Source organism: Bicyclus anynana, chromosome Z (genome assembly GCF_947172395.1).
Source record: "Bicyclus anynana chromosome Z, ilBicAnyn1.1, whole genome shotgun sequence".
Taxonomy (NCBI): domain Eukaryota; kingdom Metazoa; phylum Arthropoda; class Insecta; order Lepidoptera; family Nymphalidae; genus Bicyclus; species Bicyclus anynana.
This window is the reverse complement of record NC_069110.1, coordinates 19,484,432-19,508,696: the sequence shown is the minus strand read 5'-3', so window position 1 is coordinate 19,508,696 and position 24,265 is coordinate 19,484,432. Positions and strand designations below refer to the sequence as shown.

The window sequence follows — 24,265 nt, the reverse complement described above, 5'->3', positions numbered from 1 at the left end:
ACTATTCGGATGGTTCCTCGATCGCACTATGAAATCTAACCCTGACTTTCGAGAATGTGGACACCCTATTCATGGAAGTTTAGATGTTCTCCGAGTACCCGCCTCGGCACCTGCAGGTTACTTACTACGGCCTATAAACTTTAAATTGGCTCCACTCGACATCGCCTCTCAACAATTTGGTCCAATAGCGACGCGACGGAGACGTGACGAACCAATTTATTATACACTAGCGGATGCCCGCGACTTTGTCCACGTGACATTCAGTTTTTCAGAAACCCCTCGAAACTATAAACTTTTCGGGATAAAAATATCCTATATGTTGCTCCATAACCTTAAGTTCCAGAGAGTAGACAAACAGACAAAAAATAACAAAAAGAAACTCGACTGGCTAAATAGGTGTATGCTGCAGAAAAGTGAAAGGTGCGCTACCGAGGAGCAGCAGGCCGAGGCGTGCGCGCCCGCCAACAGCGCACGGTGAAAGGTGCGCAGAATAGGTTGGACACAAAAAATGTAACGCTGTCATTTTTTCATACCGGGGGCTATACTCGTTTATGAAAAATCGATTCTTAAGGAGTTAACTCCAAAAAGTTTGATTGTGTTTTAGTATCGTGTAAATAACTATAAGTACTTAAGAAAACAAAGTTATCTTCTATGTAAATCAAAGACAGACACTTTAAATTGGATTTATATGTATTGATTATGTAACTTATTGCAATAGAAGTACATCATTGTCAGAGTAAGGTGTTATTACCGGTGTTTATACTAAATCATGGCTACATTATTAAAATATGACTCCCATAAGAGTTGGCAGTCAACTTGTATCGTGAACTATTTTTGCAAAAAATCGATTCGCTTGAAGCTCTTTACGATTACGTGCAAGGTTATCGCCGATATTCAATCAGCTCCATCTCTGCCCGATAAAGTTCTGACAGTCAATATCAAACTTTATTTATTCGATGAAAATATTTACATGGAAAAATATAGACTACAAGCCTCAGACCAACTATTGTATAGGACCTGCCTCGGTGGATGTTACTTTTCTGTCAAAGTATATGATCAACGATCTAATGCGATGATAAAAGCTGTCTCTATAGAATCGATGTTAAATAGTTGTAATCGTGTTCGTCCTTTTTAACCGACTTCCAAAAAGGAGGAGGTTCTACGTTCGGCTGTATGTATGTTTTTGTGTAGTTGTAGACGATGACGTCCAATCAATAATGATCACTATGGATCAATCAATGTTTTGCTATGGATCAATAATGACAAACGCCAGTCACACACAATCAAGAATACAAATATTGAAGTATCGCTATGGGCAGGTGTGTTTTCAATATTTTTTAACTGCCCATATCCGTAAGCGCGCTGCAAATTTGACGGTTTACTTGACAGTGTGTGTCTGGCACTGTCAGATGAAGTTATCTGCAGATATATGAAATGTTCTGTACTCACTCCGGCGGCAGGGTGGCGGCTCCCTCCTCCTGGCCCGGCGCGGTGATGTGGAAAACGCAGAAGTTCTCCATCAGTGCCTGCATGTCGACGTATTTGAAGAACTTATTGAAACTTTTATCTGTTGACAAACGAACAATAATTGAAGAAGGTTATCGAATCAAATTTATTCTTACACAACGATGTAATTTTATACTATACATTTAGCTACTCCACACAGCGCACTCGTGTACAATTTTGTGTTTAAGAGTCTGCAATATGTAATTTGGTGGTTACAAATGGTTCTGGATCTCAGATTCTGGAAAAGTTAGGAGCCTGATATTTGGGTAAATGATATTTCAAAGTGTTAGCTTCGTTATGACTATACAAAATACACAATTAGTAAAACTTTTCTCGATAGTTATTTTTTTGAAAAATACATGTTTTGCTCACATTTTACTTTCAATCTCAGGAAAAGCAAACTTATTTTCTTAAATTTTTGTTTTGTATAGAAAATTAGGTATATATCTTGAACATGGCCATTTTGTTTTTCGTTATGTTGTTTAATTTACTGGCAATTAGGTAAAAATGGTTTTGGCGCTCACGTCATAAAATTTGCGTCGCGCGTCAATCGCCCCGTGCTTTTCACTCACATGAAAGTATTCGGCGTCTCGTTCGCGCGAATTTTATCCATATCGTACCGACGCGCTGCGCGCTTCTAATACCATTATATATTTATGTATATAGATACAGTTTTTACATTTTCTGAAAGCACAACTCGATATTGTATACAAAAGTTAATTATTATTTATTTAAATAGCTCTTCTTGGTTACGTTTTTGTTGAGTCGCACTTATGCCTAGTTCGGACTACTTTAGTATTTTAATCGAGTACGAACAATTTTTGGATTTATTTGCTATAAGCAGACTCTTAATTTATATACAATTTAATAAAAAAAAACTGTCAACATCCCTATTGAAAGCAGGTACTTGCTCGAGGCGACGGCTACCTATCCTGCAGCGCAAACTAATTGGGGCCGTGTTATGAAAGTCATTAAATTTATAGCACATAAAGCGCAGATTCTAACACAACCTTCAACAAATTAGGGGAAGAAAGCCCTAATGAGGTACGTCATCCGTCTACGCGAAAGTAAACTCTACTACTAACACGATAAAGGTGAAAATCAAAAATATGTATGTTATATCTGGGTTTCAGGAACGGTTCGTTTATCCGACTACTACAGAAATGATCATCTATACTATCTATAGTAATATTATAAAGAGGTAAAGTTTGTAAGTTTGTAAGTTTGTCACATTTTTTATATGGGGTAATCTTCGGAACTACTGGTCCGATTTCAAAAATTCTTTCACCAGTAGAATTCTACATTATCGGGGAGTGCTGTAGGCTATTTTATATTAGTATGATATATATTCGCCGAGTTAACACAGTTTTTGTCATACAGGTCGGACCGAAAATCCTCTTAAGCAGACTTATTCGCATGCGCGGCCTTAACCATTGTGTAAAATTGAAATTAATGTATGGAGGCTTTATGTATCTTTAAAAGTTCTACAAAAAAGTCCGCGACACCATATATCTATCTTCTATATATTAGCAGATATAGTACCTTTTGTGTTTTAAAGATTATAAATTTTATATACTTAGGTTTGCGTCATTATTTATGCTACTTAACTTGAATCCTTATCAAAATAAATTATTTAATAATCACAAGGATATTATGGAGATAAGATTTGCCCTTTATAGTATGTTAATTAGTTAAATAGTTTCGGATAATACAAAAATTCTAAAAGACGCAGAAATTCCGTTACATGACGCCCCGCGCTTTCAATTACGTAGTTCCCGTTCCTGTGTGAATATGGGAATCAAACATAGCCTATGACACTCGCAAATAACGTAGCTTTCTATTGGTAAAACAATCTTTCAAATCGGTCCAGTAGAGATTATAATTTTAGCATAGAAGTCTCTATTTTCCTTTGTCATCGCACCACGCTCATAGGGCTGGACCGATTTTGCTAAGGGTAGGGTAGGGTACAGGTAGGGTAGGGGATGTGTAAGGGTAGGGTGGAGTAGGGCAGGGTAGGGGAGTGTATGCCTAGGTTAGGGGTAGGGTAGGGGTAGGGCCTAACCCTATCCTAGGGGTAGGGAAAAGGAAGAAAAGGGAAGATTACGGGTAGGGTACGGGTAGGGTAGGGGTAGGATACAGTTAGGGTACGGGTAGGGTAGAAGTAGGGTAGAGGTAGGAGATCGATACTGAAGCCTATTTTCTATTTTTGTCTCTCTGTTTGCCTTTTTTTTGACCGGGCATCACGCTGAAACTACAGAATGAATTCAAATGATACTTAAGACGATTTGAGACCATAATACGTAGAAGGATAATAGGATACGTTTTGTCGCGAAAACAAAATCAGAAATGGGTGAAGTAGGGGTAGAAAGTTTGTACCTACGGAAAGTCCTTAATTTTTCTAGGTACATTTGTAAATGTAAAATGATAAGTGGACTATTTATTAGGTATAAGTTATAAAACTTGCAAAATAGAATGTGAAATAGGGGTTGAAAGTTGACATTGATTTTTACGCGGAGGAAGTCGCGGGCGTCCGCTAGTAGATTTATAAATGTATTTGTTTTAGTTCACTTGAGTACCTACATATAAAAACATCTGAGTAAATGAAAATCAATCGTCTATTAAATGTATACGCACAACGTTCGGTATCTACATATTTTAAACTAGCAGACGCCTCGCGGTTTCACCTGAGTACTTCCTGTTCCCATGAGAGTATGGGGATAAGCCTAAGACAAATATAGTGGCTCCCTGTTGATTTATATTTGTCTGACGTGTTGTGTTGCGTCACATCAGAAGCCATCACGTCATATCACAACACATAAGTGTAAACGTTACCATACAAAATGTATGATACCGATTCTGTTCTGACGCGTCACGACACGACACGTCAGACAAATGTAAATCCACCTTAAACGATTATCACTATAAGTGGATCGATAACAATAAACAAACTATGACATGGAAAGTTCCTGTAAACATCAAATGTGTAAGTCACGACATGTGACAGCATAGTCTACTTCATCTCATCAGAGACGGTTGGTCATCTATACTAATATTATAAAGCTGAAGAGTTTGTTTGAACGCGCTAATCTTAGCAACTACTGGTCCGATTTGTAAAATTCTTTCAGTGTTAGATAGCCCATTTATCGCGGAAGGCTCTAGCTATATATTATCCCCGGATTCCTTCGGGAACGGGAACCACGCGGGTGAAACCGCGCGGCGTCAGCTAGTCATAAACATATTGTCGCTCAGTCGTCGTTGTAGTCCGGATAGACGGGTACAATGTTTCCCGTTTGTTATCAGTGAATTTTCGGGACGTTGTGCCGGGATTATCGGTTATCTCAACAAATGGGCTCCATTGTCCCCGCTCGCCATTTCTGGGAGAGATCTCATGTCCCCTGATTACAAATTGAAATCAGTCGCATTTGACGCAAAACCATTTTTTATCTTTACTATTTATGCTTACTAATATTATATTTCCCAGTGGATATGACCTCTGACTCCGATTTCGAAGGGTGTGGTTTTGAATCCGGTCCTGGATGCCCCGGACCTTCGACTTCCTTCAACTTTTCAGTTGTGTGCGTTTTAAGAAATTAAATATCACGTGTCTCATATGTCGAAGGAAAAGCATCACGAGGAAACCTGCAAACCAAAGAATTTTTTTAATTCTCCGCTTGTGTGCTGTCTGCCAATATTCGGCTCACTGCTGAGCTCGAGTCTCCTCTCAGAATGAGAGGGGTTAGGCCAATGGTCCACCACGCTAGCCCAATGCGGATTAGCAGACTTCACACACGCAGAGAATTATGAAAATTCTCTGGTATGCTGGTTTCCTCACGATGTTTTTCTTTCACCGTTTTGAGACACGTGATATTTAACTTCTTAAAATGTACACAACTTAAAAAGTTGGAGGTGCATTTCTCTTGCATGCATTTTGGAATACAAGCATTAAGAAAAAGTGTAAAGGGAGTGGCGATATTAATACTAGTAGTTAGGAAAACTTCGTACGAACGCCTGCTCTTTTAAAATTGTGGATATTCCACGCGGACGAAGTCGTGGACGACTGATATATAAAGCCCCCATATTCATAAACATGTATTAAGATTTAAACCTCAATTTTCTTCAAAATGAAATGGACCTAATCACTACTGTTTAAATTCCATGTTTTATCAAGACCTATAAAGTTTGAACAATAAATGTATCTAATAACTAAAACCGCTACAGATATATCATGGACTTTCCCGGGTTGGCCGATTTTTTGCCGGAGCAGGAGGCATGTTTAGTATTCAGATTTGAAAAAGAGTACGAATACTGTTTACAAATAAGGTTCTATCGCTACTGTAAGGCTTATTGCTCAAAAATAAGCTTTTAGTAATGTTGTGTTTCTTGGATAAGAAGATCTTGAAGAAAAATGTGATTTTTAAATGTTATCATTAAAAAAGTCTGGCAATCTGCATTGAGCTAGCGTGGTGGACAGTTAGCCCAACACATTTCATTTCATTTCACATTTCATTGCAGGTTTCCTCACGATGTTTTCCTTCACCGTTTGAGACACGTGATATTTAATTTCTTAAAATGCACACAACTGAAAAGTTGGAGGTGATGCATGCCCCAGACCGGATTCGAACCCACACCCTCCGGAATCGGAGGCAGAGGTCATATCTACTGGGCTATCACGGCTCATAGTTTACAAATATGTCACAACTTATGGTTTACAAATAAAGAGCAAAATTTAAATAAGCTGTCGAGCTGATTGAAGATACGAGAGAGTTCGAGGGGTAGTTCCGAGCAGAATGAGCTCTTAATCGAGTGAGAGTACCCTCGAGTTGGCAGTGTAAACATGTTTATCTATCGACTGAAAAAAGTTACCATAAAGTGTTGTTCTTATTTGAGTGCACTTCTTTCAACAATTCATTATTAAAGTCAATCGCGTTAATTTTTTTTTCTTTTTATTATTTACAAGTTACTACAATCTCACCTGATGGTAAGTGATGATGCAGTCTAAGATGGAAGCGGGCTAACTTGTTAGAAGGAGTATGAAAATCCACACTCCTATCGGTTTCTACACGACATCGTACCGAATCGCTTGGCGGTATGTCTTTGCCGGTAAGGTGGTAACTAGCCACGGCCGAAACCTCCCACCAGATAGACCTGGAGTATACATAAGATACCAGACCGTGGATTTCGCCGGACCATTATCCGAAGCATAGAAAATTAAAACTGTATTTTAAAAATTAAAAAAAAAATTTTGACTATTTTTTTATTGTTTAAAATTGAAAAAAAAATGTTGAAAAAATAAATTGTGGAGTTCCCTCCCCAGGTACCTACATGAAAAATCGGGATGTTTTTTTCACGTCTATCCCATAGTGTGGGGGTAGCACTACTGGTATTTTTAACCAAAAAGGAGGAGGTTCTACGTTCGGCTGTATGTATGTTTTTTTTTTATGTATGTCCAGCGATAATTCCGTCATTTATGGACCGATTTTGCAAAATTCTTTTTTTGTTTTAAAGTGTTTGATTCCAGGGTGGTTCCATTTTTACACGTATTTTTATACGTAGTACACTATTTAACATGCTTTGCACCCTATAGCCTGGCCTATATCTCCCACAACACGTTCGCATAGGCTAATGACTGAACAAACGGCTCATTTGTCCAGTGATTCGGTTAAACGGAGTTTTACGTGAGGTCGGCAATGAAAGCTAGTCTAATTGGTATCATTATCCCAAATTCGGCTCACTGCTGAGCTAGAGTCTCCTCTCAGAATGAACGGGATTAGGCCAATAGTCAACCACGCGGGCCTAATGCGGTTTGGCAGACTTACAATGCACACAACTGAAAAGTTGAAGGTGCACGCCCCGGACCGGATTCGAACCCACATCCTCCGGAATCATAACCGTCTATCCTATACAAAACCATAGTACATAGAAAGCTAAAGCTATGTACGGACCAAACTAAATATAGTCGCTACATTAAGCATATATACATTTCACATAAAACTCGTAGACCTGCTTAACGCTGACCTAATTTTTGAAAACGTATTTAATACATTTTCTCTTATCCACACGATAATTAAACGCGCGGCGCGCTCACGTTGTAAGGCAAAAAAATGTTTTATAGAAAATTATGTTTTCATTTCTATTTCATAATATAAGGAAACATTTTTGCCAGTCTGTGTGTCCGGGTTAATCTCTAAAACGGTTGAACATTTTAATGGGACTTTAGCTATAAGATGAAAAAGGTTATTCCGAAAAAATACATGGCTCTTAGGGGATTTGTAAAAACTGGATTTCCCGCGGACGAAGTCACAATATTATTATAAAGCTGAAGAGTTTGTTTGTTTGGCTGAACGCGCTAATCTCAAAAAGTACCGGTCCGATTTCGGCCCAGATTAATCAGCCCAGCCACGCAATATACCACTGCGCAACGGAGACCGTCAAAAAAAATTGGTTAGGTACTGATGTGTTAACGAAGGTTTCATACGTAAACAAACTTGACGGCCTCCATGGCATAGTGCTATGCGCGGTGGATTTGCATGACAGAGATCCTTGGTTCGATTCCCGGCTGGGCCTATTGAGGTTTTCTTAATTGGTGCAGGTCTGGCTGGTTAGAGGCTTACCGACAAAGACGTACCGCCAAGCGAAAGGGGTGTGGATTTCATCCTCCTTCTAACAAGTTAGGCCGCTTCCATTTTAGATTGCATCATTACTTACCATGAGGTGAGATTGTAGTCAACTGCTAATTTGAAAAGAATAAAAAAAAATGCTGATGCTAGTACTAAACTCATTTGCTGTTTTTCGTAATAAAAGCTTGTACTTTAAGTATAGTGAAAATGTTTGAGTAATAAAATATAATACACAGTGAAATTGCAACCACAGTGACAACTTTTAATATTGCCAACAACACAATACGGTCGGAGACAGCCACTCGGTTAAATCAAGTAACAGACTAGCGGACGCCCGCTACTGCTTTCGCGTGAAATTCCTTTTTTACAAATCCCGCAGGAACCATGGCGATTTACCCAATATAATAATCTGTTTTCTGCATCTCCTGTTTATCTCTTATCGAAATGTGTTCAAGTTCAAAGGTTTAGCAGTGAAATATAACAGACAGACATTTTTACGTACACATTTATAATACTAGATGACGCCGCGCGGTTTCACCCGCGTGGTTCCCGTTCCAATAGGAATACGGGGATAATATATAGCCTATAGCTTTCCTCGATAAATGGGCGTTCGTAAGATTAAGCGCGTTTAAGCAATCAAACAAATTCTTCAGCTTCATAATATTACTTAATTGCACACTAAAAAGAAAGTGAAAACAATAACAATAAATAGGCTTTTTCGTTATCAACCCATATTCGGCTTACTACTGAGCTCAAGTCTCCTCTCAGAATGAGAGGGGTTAAGCCAATAGTCCACCACGGTGGCCCAATGCGGATTGGCAGACTTCACACACGCAAAGAATTAGGAAAATTCTCTGGTAGGAATGCAGATTTCCTCACGAAGTTTTCCTTCACACGAAACACGTGATATTTAACTTCTTAAAATGCACACAACTGAAAGTTGGAGGTGCATACCCCGAACCGAATTCGAACCCACACCCTCCAGAATCGGAGGCAGAGGTCATATCCACTGGTGGCATATCACGGCTTTTTTTTTTTAAATACGGTTTACACAAATATTTTTGTTATAGCTTGGCAACTTCGTTCGCAACACTCCCGATAGTTCGCGCGGGCTGGAAGGCGTGTAGCGATGAATGAAAAACCCACGACTGATGCTCACTCCCCGTACACACGATTTCACACCCGCGTCGTCTTTCCCCCCGTCGCCCGCTTATCATGGGAGTGTCATCAACGAACTTGCTAGACTATAGTTTTGTTCGTTTCGCCATGAATATATCACATATACAGTTTTAATAGTAAGGTCGTGAATAAACAGTTCCACACCCAAGGACTAACAGTTACCAGTAAACAAGGACATGGCTTTGAGCATTATGTGTGTATTAGAAACATCTTTGAATTAAAGACAAAACCCACCAGAGTGAGACTTTAAAAGCAACATACTGAAGCCGATAGAATCCAATAAAAAAAACGGTTGTCTGTAAAGTCGGTTTACTGACGATAGTTGAACGTGACAACATCATAAGATAATACTGAACTTTTCTAAAATATTGTTTAATAGACCAGAATATACTTTAGGTTTTAAGTTGGCAACCCTAGGGCGAGGGAACGACGCATGACGTCATCTTTTTTCGAGTCGTCGTCATCGAATTATAAGACGTTGTCACGTCAAAAACTAACTTCACGCGCCTAAACAATCACATAAACAAACTTTTTCCATAATTTGTATTTCAAAATTTAACACTAACAACAATTACGTAAATTACAGTTTACCTATAAAAAAACTTTTTTGATTCTTTAACTTTTGTGAACAGTTTTTAAAATATTTAAAAACATAATTTCGCCATTTTTCTTGAATAATATTGAAAATTACTGATGCGACGCTTCGTGTAGTACTAACTCGAGAATGTATCACTTTTTGAATTTTATATTTAGAGCGGCCACGACACCGTCGTGTTTCATACGCTCCATCTGTATATTATTGATTAATCTGTGACAAAACAAAAGTAAAAGCCTACTTGTAAAAATGTTTTTGACGGCCTCCGTGGCGCAGTGGTATGCGCGGTGGATTTACAAGACGGAGGTCCTGAGATTTTCTTAATTTGTCCAGGTCTGGCTGGTGGGAGGCTTCGGCCGTGGTTAGTTACCACCCTACCGGAAAAGACGTACCGTCAAGCGATTTAGCGTTCAGGTACGATGCCGTGTAGAAACCGAAAGGGGTGTGGATTTTCATCCTCCTCCTAACAAGTTAGCCCGCTTCCATCTTAGACTGCATCATCACTTACCATTAGGTGAGATTGTAGTCAAGGGCTAACTTGTAAAGAATAAAAAAAAAAAATGTAATTTGAATAAGAAATACATATAAGTCTGTAAAACAATATCTTCCTAGGCATGCGCTAACGCACGTGTTACGTAATCTAATATGCAATATGAGCGAACCACACACGATGATATGCCTACTCGTAGTATAGCGAGAAATTGAAATAATACACTACTATAGTCTGGCAGCCGTGATAGCCCAGTGGATATGACCTCTGCCTCCGATTCCGGAGGGTGTGGGTTCGAATCCGGTCCGGGGCATGCACCTCCAACTTTACAGTTCTGTGCATTTTAAGAAATTAAGTATCACGTGTCTCAATCGGTGAAGGAAAACATCGTGAGGAAACCTGCATACCAGAGTATTATATATTAAAGGAGACTCGAGCTCAGCAGTGAGCCGAATGTGGGTTGATGACGTATAGTCTGGCAATTTAGTTGATGACACACCCATGTACCTACCTATCTACGTACTATTATAATTATTACCTACATGATCGTTGTCGTAAAGTTTATAATTCTAGCCACAAACGGTCAATTATTCACACGTTTCTGTAGCACCCACGACTATAATTGATCGTGTGTTGGTCACTGCGTACATGACTTGTATGGTATGCCGCGTGGGTAGGTACTGCCGTTTGCTTTTCAGAAACGTGAGAATAATTGACCGTCAATGGCGACCTTAAGAACAACTAAATCCGGGAAGTAGGTACATAACTACTGTACATATAAACGTGTTATAATCTGGATTATGGTTGTTACCACGAGCGGCTTTAGGGTGTAGCGCGATTGGGCGACCGTCCAGGCGCGATATGTAGCCTTGACCTACGGATCCGAAACTTGATTGAAACTTGAAGGCTCAGTCTTAATAAGTCTCTCAGGAGGCGGTGTAATGAGCTATGCTAGGAGCTTCTGAGCGTAACGAGGTCATTCGCAGAAGAACAAGTCACCAACATCGCTCAACGAATCGTAAAGTTGAAGTGGCAATGGACAGGGCACCTAGTTCGAAGATGAACGTTGGGGTCCCAGGGTGCTGGAATGGCGACCGACCACTAAATCGGAGGATATCAAGCGAGATGCGGGATTTGTGAAATATTGAATTTAACTCTGATGAAGTCAAGGGTGTTCGCCAGTAATAAATAAATCAATTTTTGTTCTTAAGGGTCTCAATGGGAGAGGGGCGCCGAAAAAATCTCACGCAGGGGCGCTGGTAGTGCAAAAGCCGGCACTGGTTGTAGTTAGTCCTTGACTGCAATATCACCTGATGATAAGTGACCATGCAATCTAAGACGGAAGAGGGCTAACTTGTTAAGAGGAGGATGAAAATCCACACACACGTCTACGTTTCTACACGGCCGAAGCCTCCCACCAGATAGACCTGGACCAATTAAGAGAATCTCAATCTGCCCAGCCGGGGATCGAACCCAGGACCTCCGTCTTATAAATCCACCGCGCTTACCACTGCGCCACGGTTTGTAAGGTTGCATAGAGAGAAATCTCTGGAACCACTAGAGCGAGCGAAGCAACTACGCGGTATTATTAAATAGTAAAGTGTGTGGGAACGTTGGGGGGGGGGGGGGGGGGGGGGTTAATCTGGATCTACTGCACCGATTTCAAAAATTCTTTTACGAATAGAAAGCTACGTTATTTGCAAGTATCATTTTATCAACGTATACACGGAAGCGGGAATTACGCAGATGAAACCGCGGGGCGTCGTACAGGAAATCCATGTCCAATATTCAACGGCTGATGAAGACTCAGGCCATGAAGAAATGGCATTTTGACTGAATCGACTCTGACGTGCACTCGCAGGTACAAGTACTGAGGCAATTTAGCTAATAGTTTGTTCAGTTCAACGGCACGTCGTTCCATTTGAATATCGATTCTACCTCGACCCGCCTTGCTTTACTAATGTTTGAGAATAGTTAGCCTTTGTTTGTGTTGTTTTTGATTATGATTCATTATCATCATTAAAAGCCGATGGACGTCCACTGCTGGACATAGGCCTCTTGCATGGACTCCCAAACAAAAGTCTCGAGCTGCCAGAATCGGCCGGTCCACCTAGTGGAGGGTCGACCAGCACTGCGCTTTTCGGTGCGGGGTCGCCATTCCAGCTCTTTGACTATAATCACTTTATCAATATCAGCCTATTTTTACACTAAAGGACCAAGCCTCTCTCCTTGAGGCATGAACCTCTCTCTCTTTAAAAAAAGGAAACTTGATCGACGACCCCACTCCAATACGGGTTGCCACCCGTAAACAATGCCTTGCAATCAGATTACGGCTGATGGGAGGCTCCGGCCGTGGCTAGTTACCACCCTACCGACAAAGACGTACCGCCAAGCGATTTACGTAGGTTACGATACGTAGTTCCGGTACGATGCCGTGTAGAAACCGAAAGGGTTGTGGATTTACATCCTCCTCCTAACAAGTTAGCCCGCTTCCATCTTAGATTGCATCATCACTTACCATCAAGTCAAATTGTAGTCAAGGGCTAACTTGTAAACAATAAAAAAATTGATGCAGATGCAAACAGGAAAAAAATACCAGACTAATAACATAATGGTATCCGAGAGACGGCATAAGAAACAGGGTAGACAGAGTTAATGATGAGCGGACGGGACTACGAATACAGTAAAGACAGGACAGAGTGGAAACCTATATATAGCTTAGCAAGTTCGTCAATGACACTCCCATGATATGCGGGCGACGGGAGGAGAGCACAGCGCGAATGTTAAGTCGTGCGCGGGGTGCAGAGGGACTGCGCGGATATGAAGTCGCGGGGCATCGCTACCCACCTCCCGCCCCGCGCGGACCATTGGGAATGTTACGAACGAATTTGCCAAGCTACAGGAGGCCTTTGTCGGAAGACAAGCTGAACCAGACTAACGACCATTTGTCGATATTCAATATTGACAAATTCAAATTTAATCATGTAGATTAAATTTAGTAAAAACATCAAACAGCAACAAAGGCTTCATTAAACTTTTTTTATTTTTTTTTTATATCAGATGCTAATGATAATGACACCACCAACTTCCCAACTCCAGGCTGCGATTTAAAACTGAATTTTTTTCAGAAGAAAAAATACTCAGTATCTAATAGCCCGACCCAGGATTTGAACCCAGGGTTCCTGACCAAACCACAGGACCAATGAGGCATCATAAATTATAATCCATTCTTTTATACGTCGCGTTTAAAAATAACCAGGAATATTCGTTGTCTAAATAAAAATCCTCATTTTTTTGAGACTTAATTGAAAGGTCCCAGTCCGCCCCGGCATCATCCCGTCAAGTCGTTTAAGCGAGTAACGAGAAAATAAGTTACTTGATTTTCTTCACTCAATTATTTCTCGAAAACATGTTTTCCAACATGCATAATAAAAAACTGAACAAGTGCGAGTCTAATTTGCCCACCGAGGATATCATACATAGGATCAATATAAAATAGCACAGGAATTGAATTGCGCAGTTTTTGCCAAACTTTTCCCAAAGGAGATGGTCCATTTCATGTCCACTCTTGTACTCCGTATCATTAAAATTTAAAAAATACAAGGATCTTATTGAAAATTTATTTAAAGTGAACAAATGTAACTAAATAAATAAATAAATAAATAAATAAATAAAAATATAAAAAGAAAAATTAAAACCCAAGTTTTTGAGTTATATTAAGATGGCGACGCCAAGAGCAACTATGACACGACAATTGACAGCAAACGTCAAATCGATTACTGCATTGAAAACGTCATCAATCCGCCATTATTACCCTTAATGTGTTGTGTGTGTTGTTCTTGGGAGATAATAAATATTATTTCGAAAGAATTAAAGCAAATTCGTAGATTTGTGTAATCAAAAATAGTTAAAAAAATATATTTTCTTTATTTCCGCTAGGGTACAATGACTGGACCTGGGCTCCATACAATTTTGGACCATCTCCTTTCAGACCCACTATTAACAAAGAACCCTTATAGTTTCGCCATGTCGTCCGTCCGTCACTGAGACAATTACTGCTATAGAAAGCTATAATTTTGCACGAGTTTAAACAAACATCAATTTAAAAAATGTCAGAAAGAAGTTACAATTGTAAGATTTTCATTTCATTATCAAGACCACCCACGACCTGACATATACATAAATACATAATAGCATGAACATATTCATATTAACAAATTCTCTAATCAAACATGTCTATTAAGCATACTCGAATACGAGGAACCACGTAATAAGAGCTTCGATCCAAATAAGAACCCGCAACTAAGTTTCATGAGGATCGCATAACGAGCTTCGCTAATGAATAATAGAGCATATTTGTAAACAATTAAACAAAAATCCTACGTGCAGTTTCCAATGTTTGTGTTCGTTTGGCGTTCTACGAACTTCTCGCCAACGTTTGTTTACTTCTGTATGGTAAACATAGCAGACACGTGCTGACTCAATGTCGAGGCTCTTACGCCAGCCGCAAACAATGAAAATTACCATCAAATCTGTAGCGAGCTTAGGGATGAGTGTATATATTTATAGTAAAAAATATCGAGATATCGTAACATCTCGCGCGCTACAGACTTGACATGTGGTTACATGGCATAGACTCTGGCTTAGAATATAAATTACTCAAGTCTCTAAACCAATTTAAAAAAAAAAAACAATAAAACGGCTACGGTCTCTGTGAAGACGAGTTCTGACGTCTGAAAACATGTTCGGACTAGTTCTAACGAATAATCATTGTCAGCCACATATTAAACAGATAGAGCGCACGGAACACGACGGTGTCGTAGCCGTTTCAAATACAAAATTCAAAACAGAATACATTATCGTCAATAGGTATTCAAGAAAAATGGCGCCTTGTTTTTAAATATTTTAAAAACCATTCACAAAAACTAAAGAAATAAGATGGAGTATTTTTTATTGATTAATATATTAATTTACGTAATTGTTGTTAGAGTTAAATTTTGAAATACAAAATATGATAAAAGTTTGTATATGGGGATGTCAAGGGGTCGCGTGACGTTTGTTTTTTTATGCGTTTCACCGGTTTCACCACGCTGCTTGTAAAGACTCACTATGTATCATATTTCTTTACTGTGTTATCAGCCAATCAAAAAACAATATCGAACGACCCACAAGGGAAGGGCCTCTAGCCACGTTCCAAACCGATATTATCTTTCTAAAACGCTAACGGCCAGAGTTCCCCAAACTTTTTTGAGTCGTAGACCCCTTGTCATGTTTTATCGTGTTGGGTAGACCCCCTATTTACCTGATATTGATTTACTGTATCCTACAACTTACACAATTTTATAAACATATATAATATTTTTTTGTCTTCATTGGTACTTTTAAAATAATGTACATGTTTTGCCATTATAAGATAGTATGATATGTGAAAATAGGTACTATCAGTGTATGTGTTGAGATCCACTACCGTGGACACTCATTTTATAGGCCCCCAATTTTTTTTTCGCTGACCCCTTGCATAGTCATAGACCCCTAGGGGTCAATATAGACCACTTGAATCACTGCGTAACCTACGAAAACTAAATAAGTATGGGAATGAGATATTCTATTGAAGGCGCTCTGCTCACTCTATGTATAGGCACAATTGTCATATAGTGTAACTATGAAATGTAATGAGTTGGAGTACCAGTACTAGCGGACGCCCGCCCTTAGACTTCTTTAATCCGGCCGTCTCGCAAAATCCGTTATTAGCGGACATCTACTAGCTATCTCCATGCCAAATTTCATCTTCGTACGTCAATCGTTTTACGATATTTTGCGACCTTTTGCTTTTATAGACGGTTTGTAATTTGTGTAATAATAATTAGGGCTGGAGCTTTTCGCCTCATAAGCACAATACGCTCGCTAATGAGGACCTCATCTCTCGCGACACCTTTTTACTTTTCCTTTGTTCATTTTCACGCGAATTCTTTGAAAAAAAAATTCTAAAGGACGCCACTTTACACTGTTTTATAAAGTAACGTCTCCTACATTTAATATAATTCGTTGAAAATATTTTCCGTTCCTGATTTTTTCGTTAAAACAAATGTCAGGAACTTTAGTTTACTGACTGCTCATTGTTATGCAAGCCGGAGGCCGGAGGGTCTTCCTTTTCAAACGTCCACTGCGCTTAGCTTTCCTTCAGCTCCAGATAATGCCATTTATTGAAAATCGAATTCAATTACGTTAACATAACTGCATATGAATTGTTCGGACATTGTTCCACAGTCGGAATAGAACATTTCACAGTTGACGGCCGTGTGGCGCAGTGGGTAGTGACCCTGCTTTCTGCATCCACGGCCGTGGGTTCGATTCCCACTAAGTTCAAATCTATGTTGGATCACAGAATACATGTTGGACAAGGAATTATCCAATTTTTACTTATAGTGCATTAGCGGACGCCCGCGACTTCGTCCGCGTGAAACTCGATGTAAACTTTCAACTACCCCTACCTACCCCTACCCTACCCCTACCTACCCCCACTCGAACACTTACTTCATCAAAACCCTACCCATATCCCTACCTACCTTACAGCGTACGCAAAATAAGTAATTTTTCTGGTTGATATTTTTACACCTCGTGTCCGAAAAACCCAAATATCTTACGGAACCCTATTTTTTTCCAAAATAAAATTTAGCCTATGCTACTTGTGGATAATGTAGCTTTCGTATGGTGAAAGAATTTTTAAAATCGGTCTAGTAGTTTTTGAGCCTATTCATTACAAACAAACAAACAAACAAACATACAAACAAAGTTTTCCTCTTTATAATATTAGTATAGATACCCTAGTTAAACACCTTATGCACGCCACTGGTTATTGGATATCCCAGTCGCCGGCATACAACTAACGAGCTGAATAGAAAAGGCTCCACTACAGTGAAGAGCCGAGCCACCTGATACGCCTGAAAGGTGTTAGAAGTACCTCTTGACGCTCATTGTGTCCCCGAGACACGTGTTGATCCTAAGTACCTCATTGAATAGACACTAATGGACCGACAGCCTGCAACTGCCAGACATGCCTCTAAATATATTTAATATAAACAATATTAATTTCATGCAGTACATGGAATAACGGTCAGAAATATATAGATACTAGCGGACGCCCGTAAGCTAAAATCAATGAATAAGAAAAAATCCCCCGATTTTGAAACATTCTTCATTGGTGCTCCGCGCCTATCGGTCTTAGCGTGATAATATATAGCCTTATAGCCTTCCTCGATAAATGCTAATTGTAACTAACACTGAAAGAATTTTTCAAATCCGGCCAGTAATTGCTGAGGATAGCGTTCAACCAAAAAAACAATATTAGTATAGAATATAAATTAATTAATAAAAGTTAAGGATGTCTTACAAAAAATAATTTAAAAATCACGTAGTTTTTCACGTCAAAAACGCTGTTTTGTGACGTCATAATGTTACTTGTCAAACGCTCCATTTGTAAGAGATTTGTTAAAGTGACGTCATGAACCAGTTGAAATATAGACCATCATGCCCGACATTAAAAAAACATGCATCATTAAAAAAAAATATAAAAGAAACTTAAATCTAGTAGAACGATAATGAACTACTTATGACCATTTAAAAAAACTGTCAACTAGTCTATTAGAACAATTAAGGAAAACTCATGAGGTCAAATATATACCTAATTACTTGTAACAGGTACAATAATTCGTATACCTTTGATAGGCGACAGTTTTAATAAGAATTTGACACTAACTTGATACTTGATCTAATCTAATTGTAATTAATGATTGACAATGATATCTCATTCGTTGATTGACTTTGAGATTCACAGCCCGCGTTTGCAAAGACAACTGTCAATCAGTGAAATACGCACAGAACAGACATCGCTAAAAGCTAACGCTTTTAGCAATAGAAGTAGCATAGGGGCGTGGCCCGCTTACACCCGGGTGTGCGGAGCTTCGCAAGCCTATCCGCACATGTACTAGCAGTCTTGTTTCGTTGACTGACACGTTACGTCCTGCGGTTGTCAAATTCGGTAAATGAAAATAATTAAAAACGATTAGAAAAATGCTGTATTGTGCCGTTTTGGAATACAAAAATGATAGCCGCCACAAACATGTATCAAATTATGGTGTTTCGTACCATCGTTAAGACGTATTTTATTATATTTTCATTAAAATATGAAAAAATAATTTTACTCAAAGTCACAAACTAAAATTAACTTTACGGGAATAGTGCTAAAGTTTACTTTATTTTAATACAAGTTCGATTTTCTCGAAGATTCTGTTGACACCAGTGACCATACATTTGCTGCGTCAACAACAACATCAAAACTATCATAAATCAAAAATATACAAAAATGATTTTATTGCAATAATTCTTCTATTCCTAATTAAATGTATTAATTATTAATATTAATAATTCTTGTTATTTTATATTTATATAATAATAAATAAATATACGATTATTTTATTGATTTCAAAGCCAAAGGTTTCAATTGAAAAGCAGCATATTTCATGCTTTTAATATCTCCTCTAGCATTCAGTTTATCAGAAAACTGCAAAACATTTAAAAAATATGATTCCAATGTATATATTTTATTATGCTTTATAAAATAAGAGGAAAAATAGACCAAAAAATAGTTTTTATTTTTCTTGTTTTAGTTCTTCTGAAAAAAGTGTAATTTTGATTTATGTTAGTTTTGAATTTAAGCAGCTGCAATATGTCATTTGGCTATTCATTTAGGGATGTCGATAATAATATATCGATATTTTATATCTACTACTATTATATTATGATAACACGATAATGATGAAATTTTCAAAAAAATTTTTTAGGAATCCGGAGAGGAAAAAAATAATCAAGGCTACTAGGAAGCAAAATTTGTTTTATGCAAAACCGCATTGTTATTTGTTCCAAACATTTTACGCAGTCAGACACGTTAATGTAAAGTGGAAACAGAAGATATTTAGTAGTCACGGCAGTACCAAACAAAAAGATTATTTTTTTCTAAAAGTCGTATTCGTGTCTTTTAGGATACAAATAAAGTGACGTACTTAAAGTGTTAGGAACGTCAAGTCTGAGTATTTGTAATTGACCTATTGACTACTAACGGGCTGGAAAATAATCTACTGGTAACATTCATCATGAAACTCATTATAGTTAAATAGGAAATAATTGAGTTATTTTCTGCAAAAACCGACGAATTAAAAAAATATATACTATCGTGTTTTGTATATATTTAGGAACTATTTTTACTTTGCAGAAAAGAGTGAATCTTTTCGTTGAAATATTTAGGAATTAAGTTTACGAAATACTTAGAGCAGCTGGTCACGTGTTTCTCAAAACTTAAACGAACGAATTTAGACATTGCAATAATGTGACATTGTGGTGTTTTTCTGATGATATCTAAAGTTGACATAACAATACTTGTAGTTTGGTATATTTTGTATAGGCAAATATTGTACAGTACATACTGAAAAATTTATATAAAATCTTCTTCTGTAAATAAATATAGTTGGAAAAGAATAGTCTGAGAAAGATATGACGACACTGTACTATCTCGTGTTTTATTTTTCATTATTTGTTTTTATATCACTTTCACTTCTTAGTCAAATTGTCCTGAGAAATTTGTGAAACATTGTTTAACATTGGTTTTTCCAAATGTATCACTCCGAAACTACTTAATAAAATCAAATGAAACTTAGCACAATTTAAGCAAATAGTACGAAGGTGGTTATAGATTCTTCATGTTGCGAATATAAAAATAGAAAGGGTGAAAAAGGGTTATCCCCTATTTGTTAAGGTTTCGTGGAAAGTACTTAATTTTTCAAGTACACAAGTTATGGACTTGTGTTTGACCTTCTTTGTTGTGTAAACTAATCGTGCAAAGTTTCAGTTGAATTAATGTTTTTTCAGAGTGGTACATTAAAAAAAATGCTTGTTTTTTACTTTCTTGTGTGTGTTTCTGCATATATTTAAAATTTTTGATTGACCTATGTTGTTCTTCTTAGTTTTATAAAATTCAATTTTTTTTTAACAACAGACGTTCGTTTTATTTACTGCGAGTAACGAGTCTATCGATGTTTAAGACTATCGTTATTTCACATCCCTAGACAATATTAATAAAACAAAGTTAGGATCATTTTGAATCTTATTTATAAGGTAATAAAGCTTATAAATAGAGACAACTAGTGACGAGTAGCGGTACTATAGATTTCATTCATGAATTTTCATTCAAGAATTTTCATTTGTTTTGAGACAACAGTAATAAATAATTTTCAACTCTAAAATAAGGGTAACATATTTCTTTTTTCACTAAATATTAAACAGCCAATTAAGTGAAGAGTTTATCAGTGTGATAAGTATTTTACACTATAAATGTGTTTGTAAGGCCACGCCCCCGGGTACGCTGGTTGCAATACAAACAGTTGGCACTTTATAAATCTAGTTACTTCTTATATCTGTGGAAATACGCATCAAAGAAGATATTTAAATCACTACGATATGCATTTTCAAAGCTGGATAGGTGTGAAAATAATGAAATCATCATCATTTTCCTGTTGAAGAATATTATTTCTTTTATATTTACAAAGGAAAGTTTTATATTTTTGTATGTAACGAAAAAACTCAAAACTACTAAACCGATTAGAAAAATTCTAGGGATTTAGAATTTTTAGCTATTAGAAAGCTACATTATCAGGGAGTAAAATAGGCTAGATTTTTCTGATATTCCTACGGGAATGGGACCTATGCAAGTGGAAAGAGAATCTGCTAAGTCCTTTTACAGTGGAATTCATTGACGTTGCAGGGGCACCTCTAGGGGACGCACAGTTTAAATTCGACACTCAGCGGGTGAAAAATCCCCTGGGGGCACTATTAATTGCACTGTTAGAGTGAAGCATATCTAACTATGGCAGGCTTTCGTTATAATGGCCGTCTGGGAACCGAACACCGGCGCGTTGAGTGCCATTTACTCTCTGATATTAGCTCTACACATATTATAACTATAGTATGCGCATTATCATCTGAGTCGTCCGGTCATAAAAGTCAAAAAAGATAGGAATGTGCAGCGCGCCTACCTGCGCACCCTAATTATCGATAAACGGCTACCTGCGCACGTGCTAATGATGAGTCAATAATGATTTGGACGATTCTGATTGGTCGGTTTCTAATGTAATTGCATTGCGTATTTTTTTTGCTATAAATGTGTTTACTGCAATTAAATAAATACATTCATGTGTTACTCGTTGCGCACTATGGATACTAATATATAATAAATTTGGCAGAAGACGAAGATTCTGATGATGAAGACTCAGATGAAGATTAATTTTATTTAGTTAATAATTATATAATATGAAATATGTATTATATTAAATCAAATATTGTTAATTTTTTTAATTTTGTGAACAAGATACGATAATAAACTTTACTTATCGATAATATGTCTTTCATTGTTACACCCTTCACTAGACGGCTCCATAAGACCCATAAGTGCAAGCGAGATAGATATAGAGAAATGATTTATGGCCCTAAGACTCAGTTGTTAATGCTATTAGTATAGCGGACGCCCGCGACTTTGAAAGAAAGAAAGAAAAATACGTTTATGTCGAAATTATGCCACACATTAGAATTTAGTTATGTAACAGTACAACTGTTACATAACTAAATTCTACATTACTAACGGACGGCTGCGACTTCGTCCGCGTGGAATTTGGTTTTCATGGAATTTTCGGGAATAAAATATGTGTTAATCCAGACTATAATCTATCTCTTCTATTCTATTCTAGTAGCCTATGTGTTAATCCAGACTATAATCTGTACTTAAAATTTCAGCTAAATAGTTTCAGTAATCGCGACGTGAAAGAGTAACAAACATTCATACCATCATACCAACAGTTTTTTGCAAATCTCACAATTTCGGGATAAAAAGTAGCCTATGTGTTAATCCAAGCTATTTATTATCTATCTTCGTTTTAAATTTTAGCCAAATTTGTGCAATAGTTGCAGCGTTAAAAAGTAACAAACATCCATACAAACTTTCGCATTTATAATATTAGTAATATACAAACGTAAAAGATTAAGCAAAGGTCACGTAATAGACGAGAAGACTAAGCAATATAAAGAAACATTTAAAAACCAATTATTTTTAAGTAATAACAAAGTGAACGTTGTCTTACAAAAAAAAACAAGAAAGAAAGGCTTATATAGGAATCACAAAGTAATGGAATTCCTGAGAGACATGGCGACAGTCTCGCTTCCTACGTAAACATTTAATAAAAATGGCACTGGATTTTATTAACTTTCGAAAACGTGTAAAAACTATTGCGCCTACGAAGCGAAGTATTGGAGAGCCTGCATCAGTTAGACATATCTCAGGGTATAAAGATTGGAACTTTGTCAGTCCATGCTTCTAACTACAGGTGTATGCTAACATCTCCCAACGAGTAGGGTCTACAACCCCTCCCATGGCCCACCCGACTTGGCAGTCTTACGGAATCAGTGGAGGGCGTTCCCGGTACTTTTGACGACCTCCGTGGCGCAGTGGTATGCGCGGTGGATTTACAAAACGGAGGTCCTGGGTTCGATTCCCGGTTGGGTCGATTGAGATTTTCTTAATTGGTCCAGGTCTGGCTGGTGGGAGGCTTCAGCCGTGGCTAGTTACCACCCTAGACAAAGACGTACCGCCAAGCGATTTAGCGTTCCGGTACGATGTCGTGTAGAAACCGACAGGAGTGTGGATTTTCATCCTCCTCCTAACAAGTTAGCCCGCTTCCATCTTAGACTGCATCACTTACCATCAGGTGAGATTGTAGTCAAGGGCTAACTTGTGGAGAATAAAAAAAAAACTTACTTTTCGCGTACTCCCTACAAATTCTTTACTCTTCGTCCTTGTCCCAATGTATGCTTTCTCCCCCTTCTGGGGCAACAACAACACAACCTAACGAAAGTCTCCCATCGTCTCTTCTGCCACCGGGTAAGGTCTATGTTACGGTTAGCCAAACGCAAAACAGCATGAAATATAAGCGGTACTCACAGTTGAGGCCGACGTCGTGGTAGGTGATGATAGCCGGCTTGTGGCGGTCGCCCTGCGTCGCCACCAAGATGGCGCCGCGGTCAGTGTGCACGTAGGTCTCGACACACCCCCCGTCCACCGCCTGCAGCAGCCCCGGGAACAGCAGGGGGATGTTCCGCAGCTCGATATCAACCATGCTATCGGCCGGGTGGACGCTGGGGGAATAATATAAATCAATGATATTTTATACTAGAGACCGACGAATGGCGGTATATCCATTCCCACAGGCTAGATTATGAGATAAAGGGGAAACGAAGGCCTGGTCGTAGAAGTACATCTTGGCTCAAGAACTTACGCCAATGGTTTAATATGAGTACCAGATCACTCTTTCGGGCAGCAGTGAACAAAGTTAAGTTAGCCTTAATTATTGCTGACCTCCGATAGGAGATGGCACTATAAGAAGAAGATTATGAAATGCCTCAGGCCGGTGTCGGGCAGCAGCGACATCGGCGCGAGTAATCTAGCACTGCGCTGACCAACCCGCATGCCCAGCGTGGTCAGTATCGGACAAAACTTTGTATGGACCGAACAAATACAACAAAGCCCCTAGTCACCGGCCTCGCTATTCCTGGCTCTGGCAGCGGCAAGGGATATTAAGAATCTCCGGCAGAGATTCCGCTAAGCGCAGTGTTGACCGACCCCCCACCAGGTGGACTGACGACATCAAGCGAGTCGCAGGGATTCGCTGGATGCGAATGCTGATTCAGTATCGTGATGTTTGGAAGTCCCCACAAAAGGCCTACGTCCTGCAGTGGACGTCCATCGGCTGATATGATGAGGGTACTAGGGCATCAAAAAAT

General features: G+C 38.5%; 2 protein-coding genes across 9 annotated transcripts in view; both read right to left on the bottom strand.

Annotated features, from left to right (window-relative positions):
- Positions 1-24,265, bottom strand: part of LOC112052913 (locomotion-related protein Hikaru genki) — a 361,983-nt gene that overhangs the window by 132,390 nt on the left and 205,328 nt on the right. The window lies entirely within an intron of this gene.
- LOC112054303 (protein NDRG3) overlaps positions 1-24,265 on the bottom strand; it is an 80,168-nt gene that overhangs the window by 45,494 nt on the left and 10,409 nt on the right. For all 7 annotated transcript variants that reach the window (XM_024094021.2, XM_024094020.2, XM_024094024.2 and 4 more), the window contains 2 exons: positions 23,427-23,620; positions 1,450-1,567 (listed from right to left, as the gene is read on the bottom strand). In XM_024094021.2, coding sequence (XP_023949789.2) covers positions 1,450-1,567; positions 23,427-23,620 — 312 coding nt within the window. The remainder of the gene's footprint in view (positions 1-1,449; positions 1,568-23,426; positions 23,621-24,265) is intronic.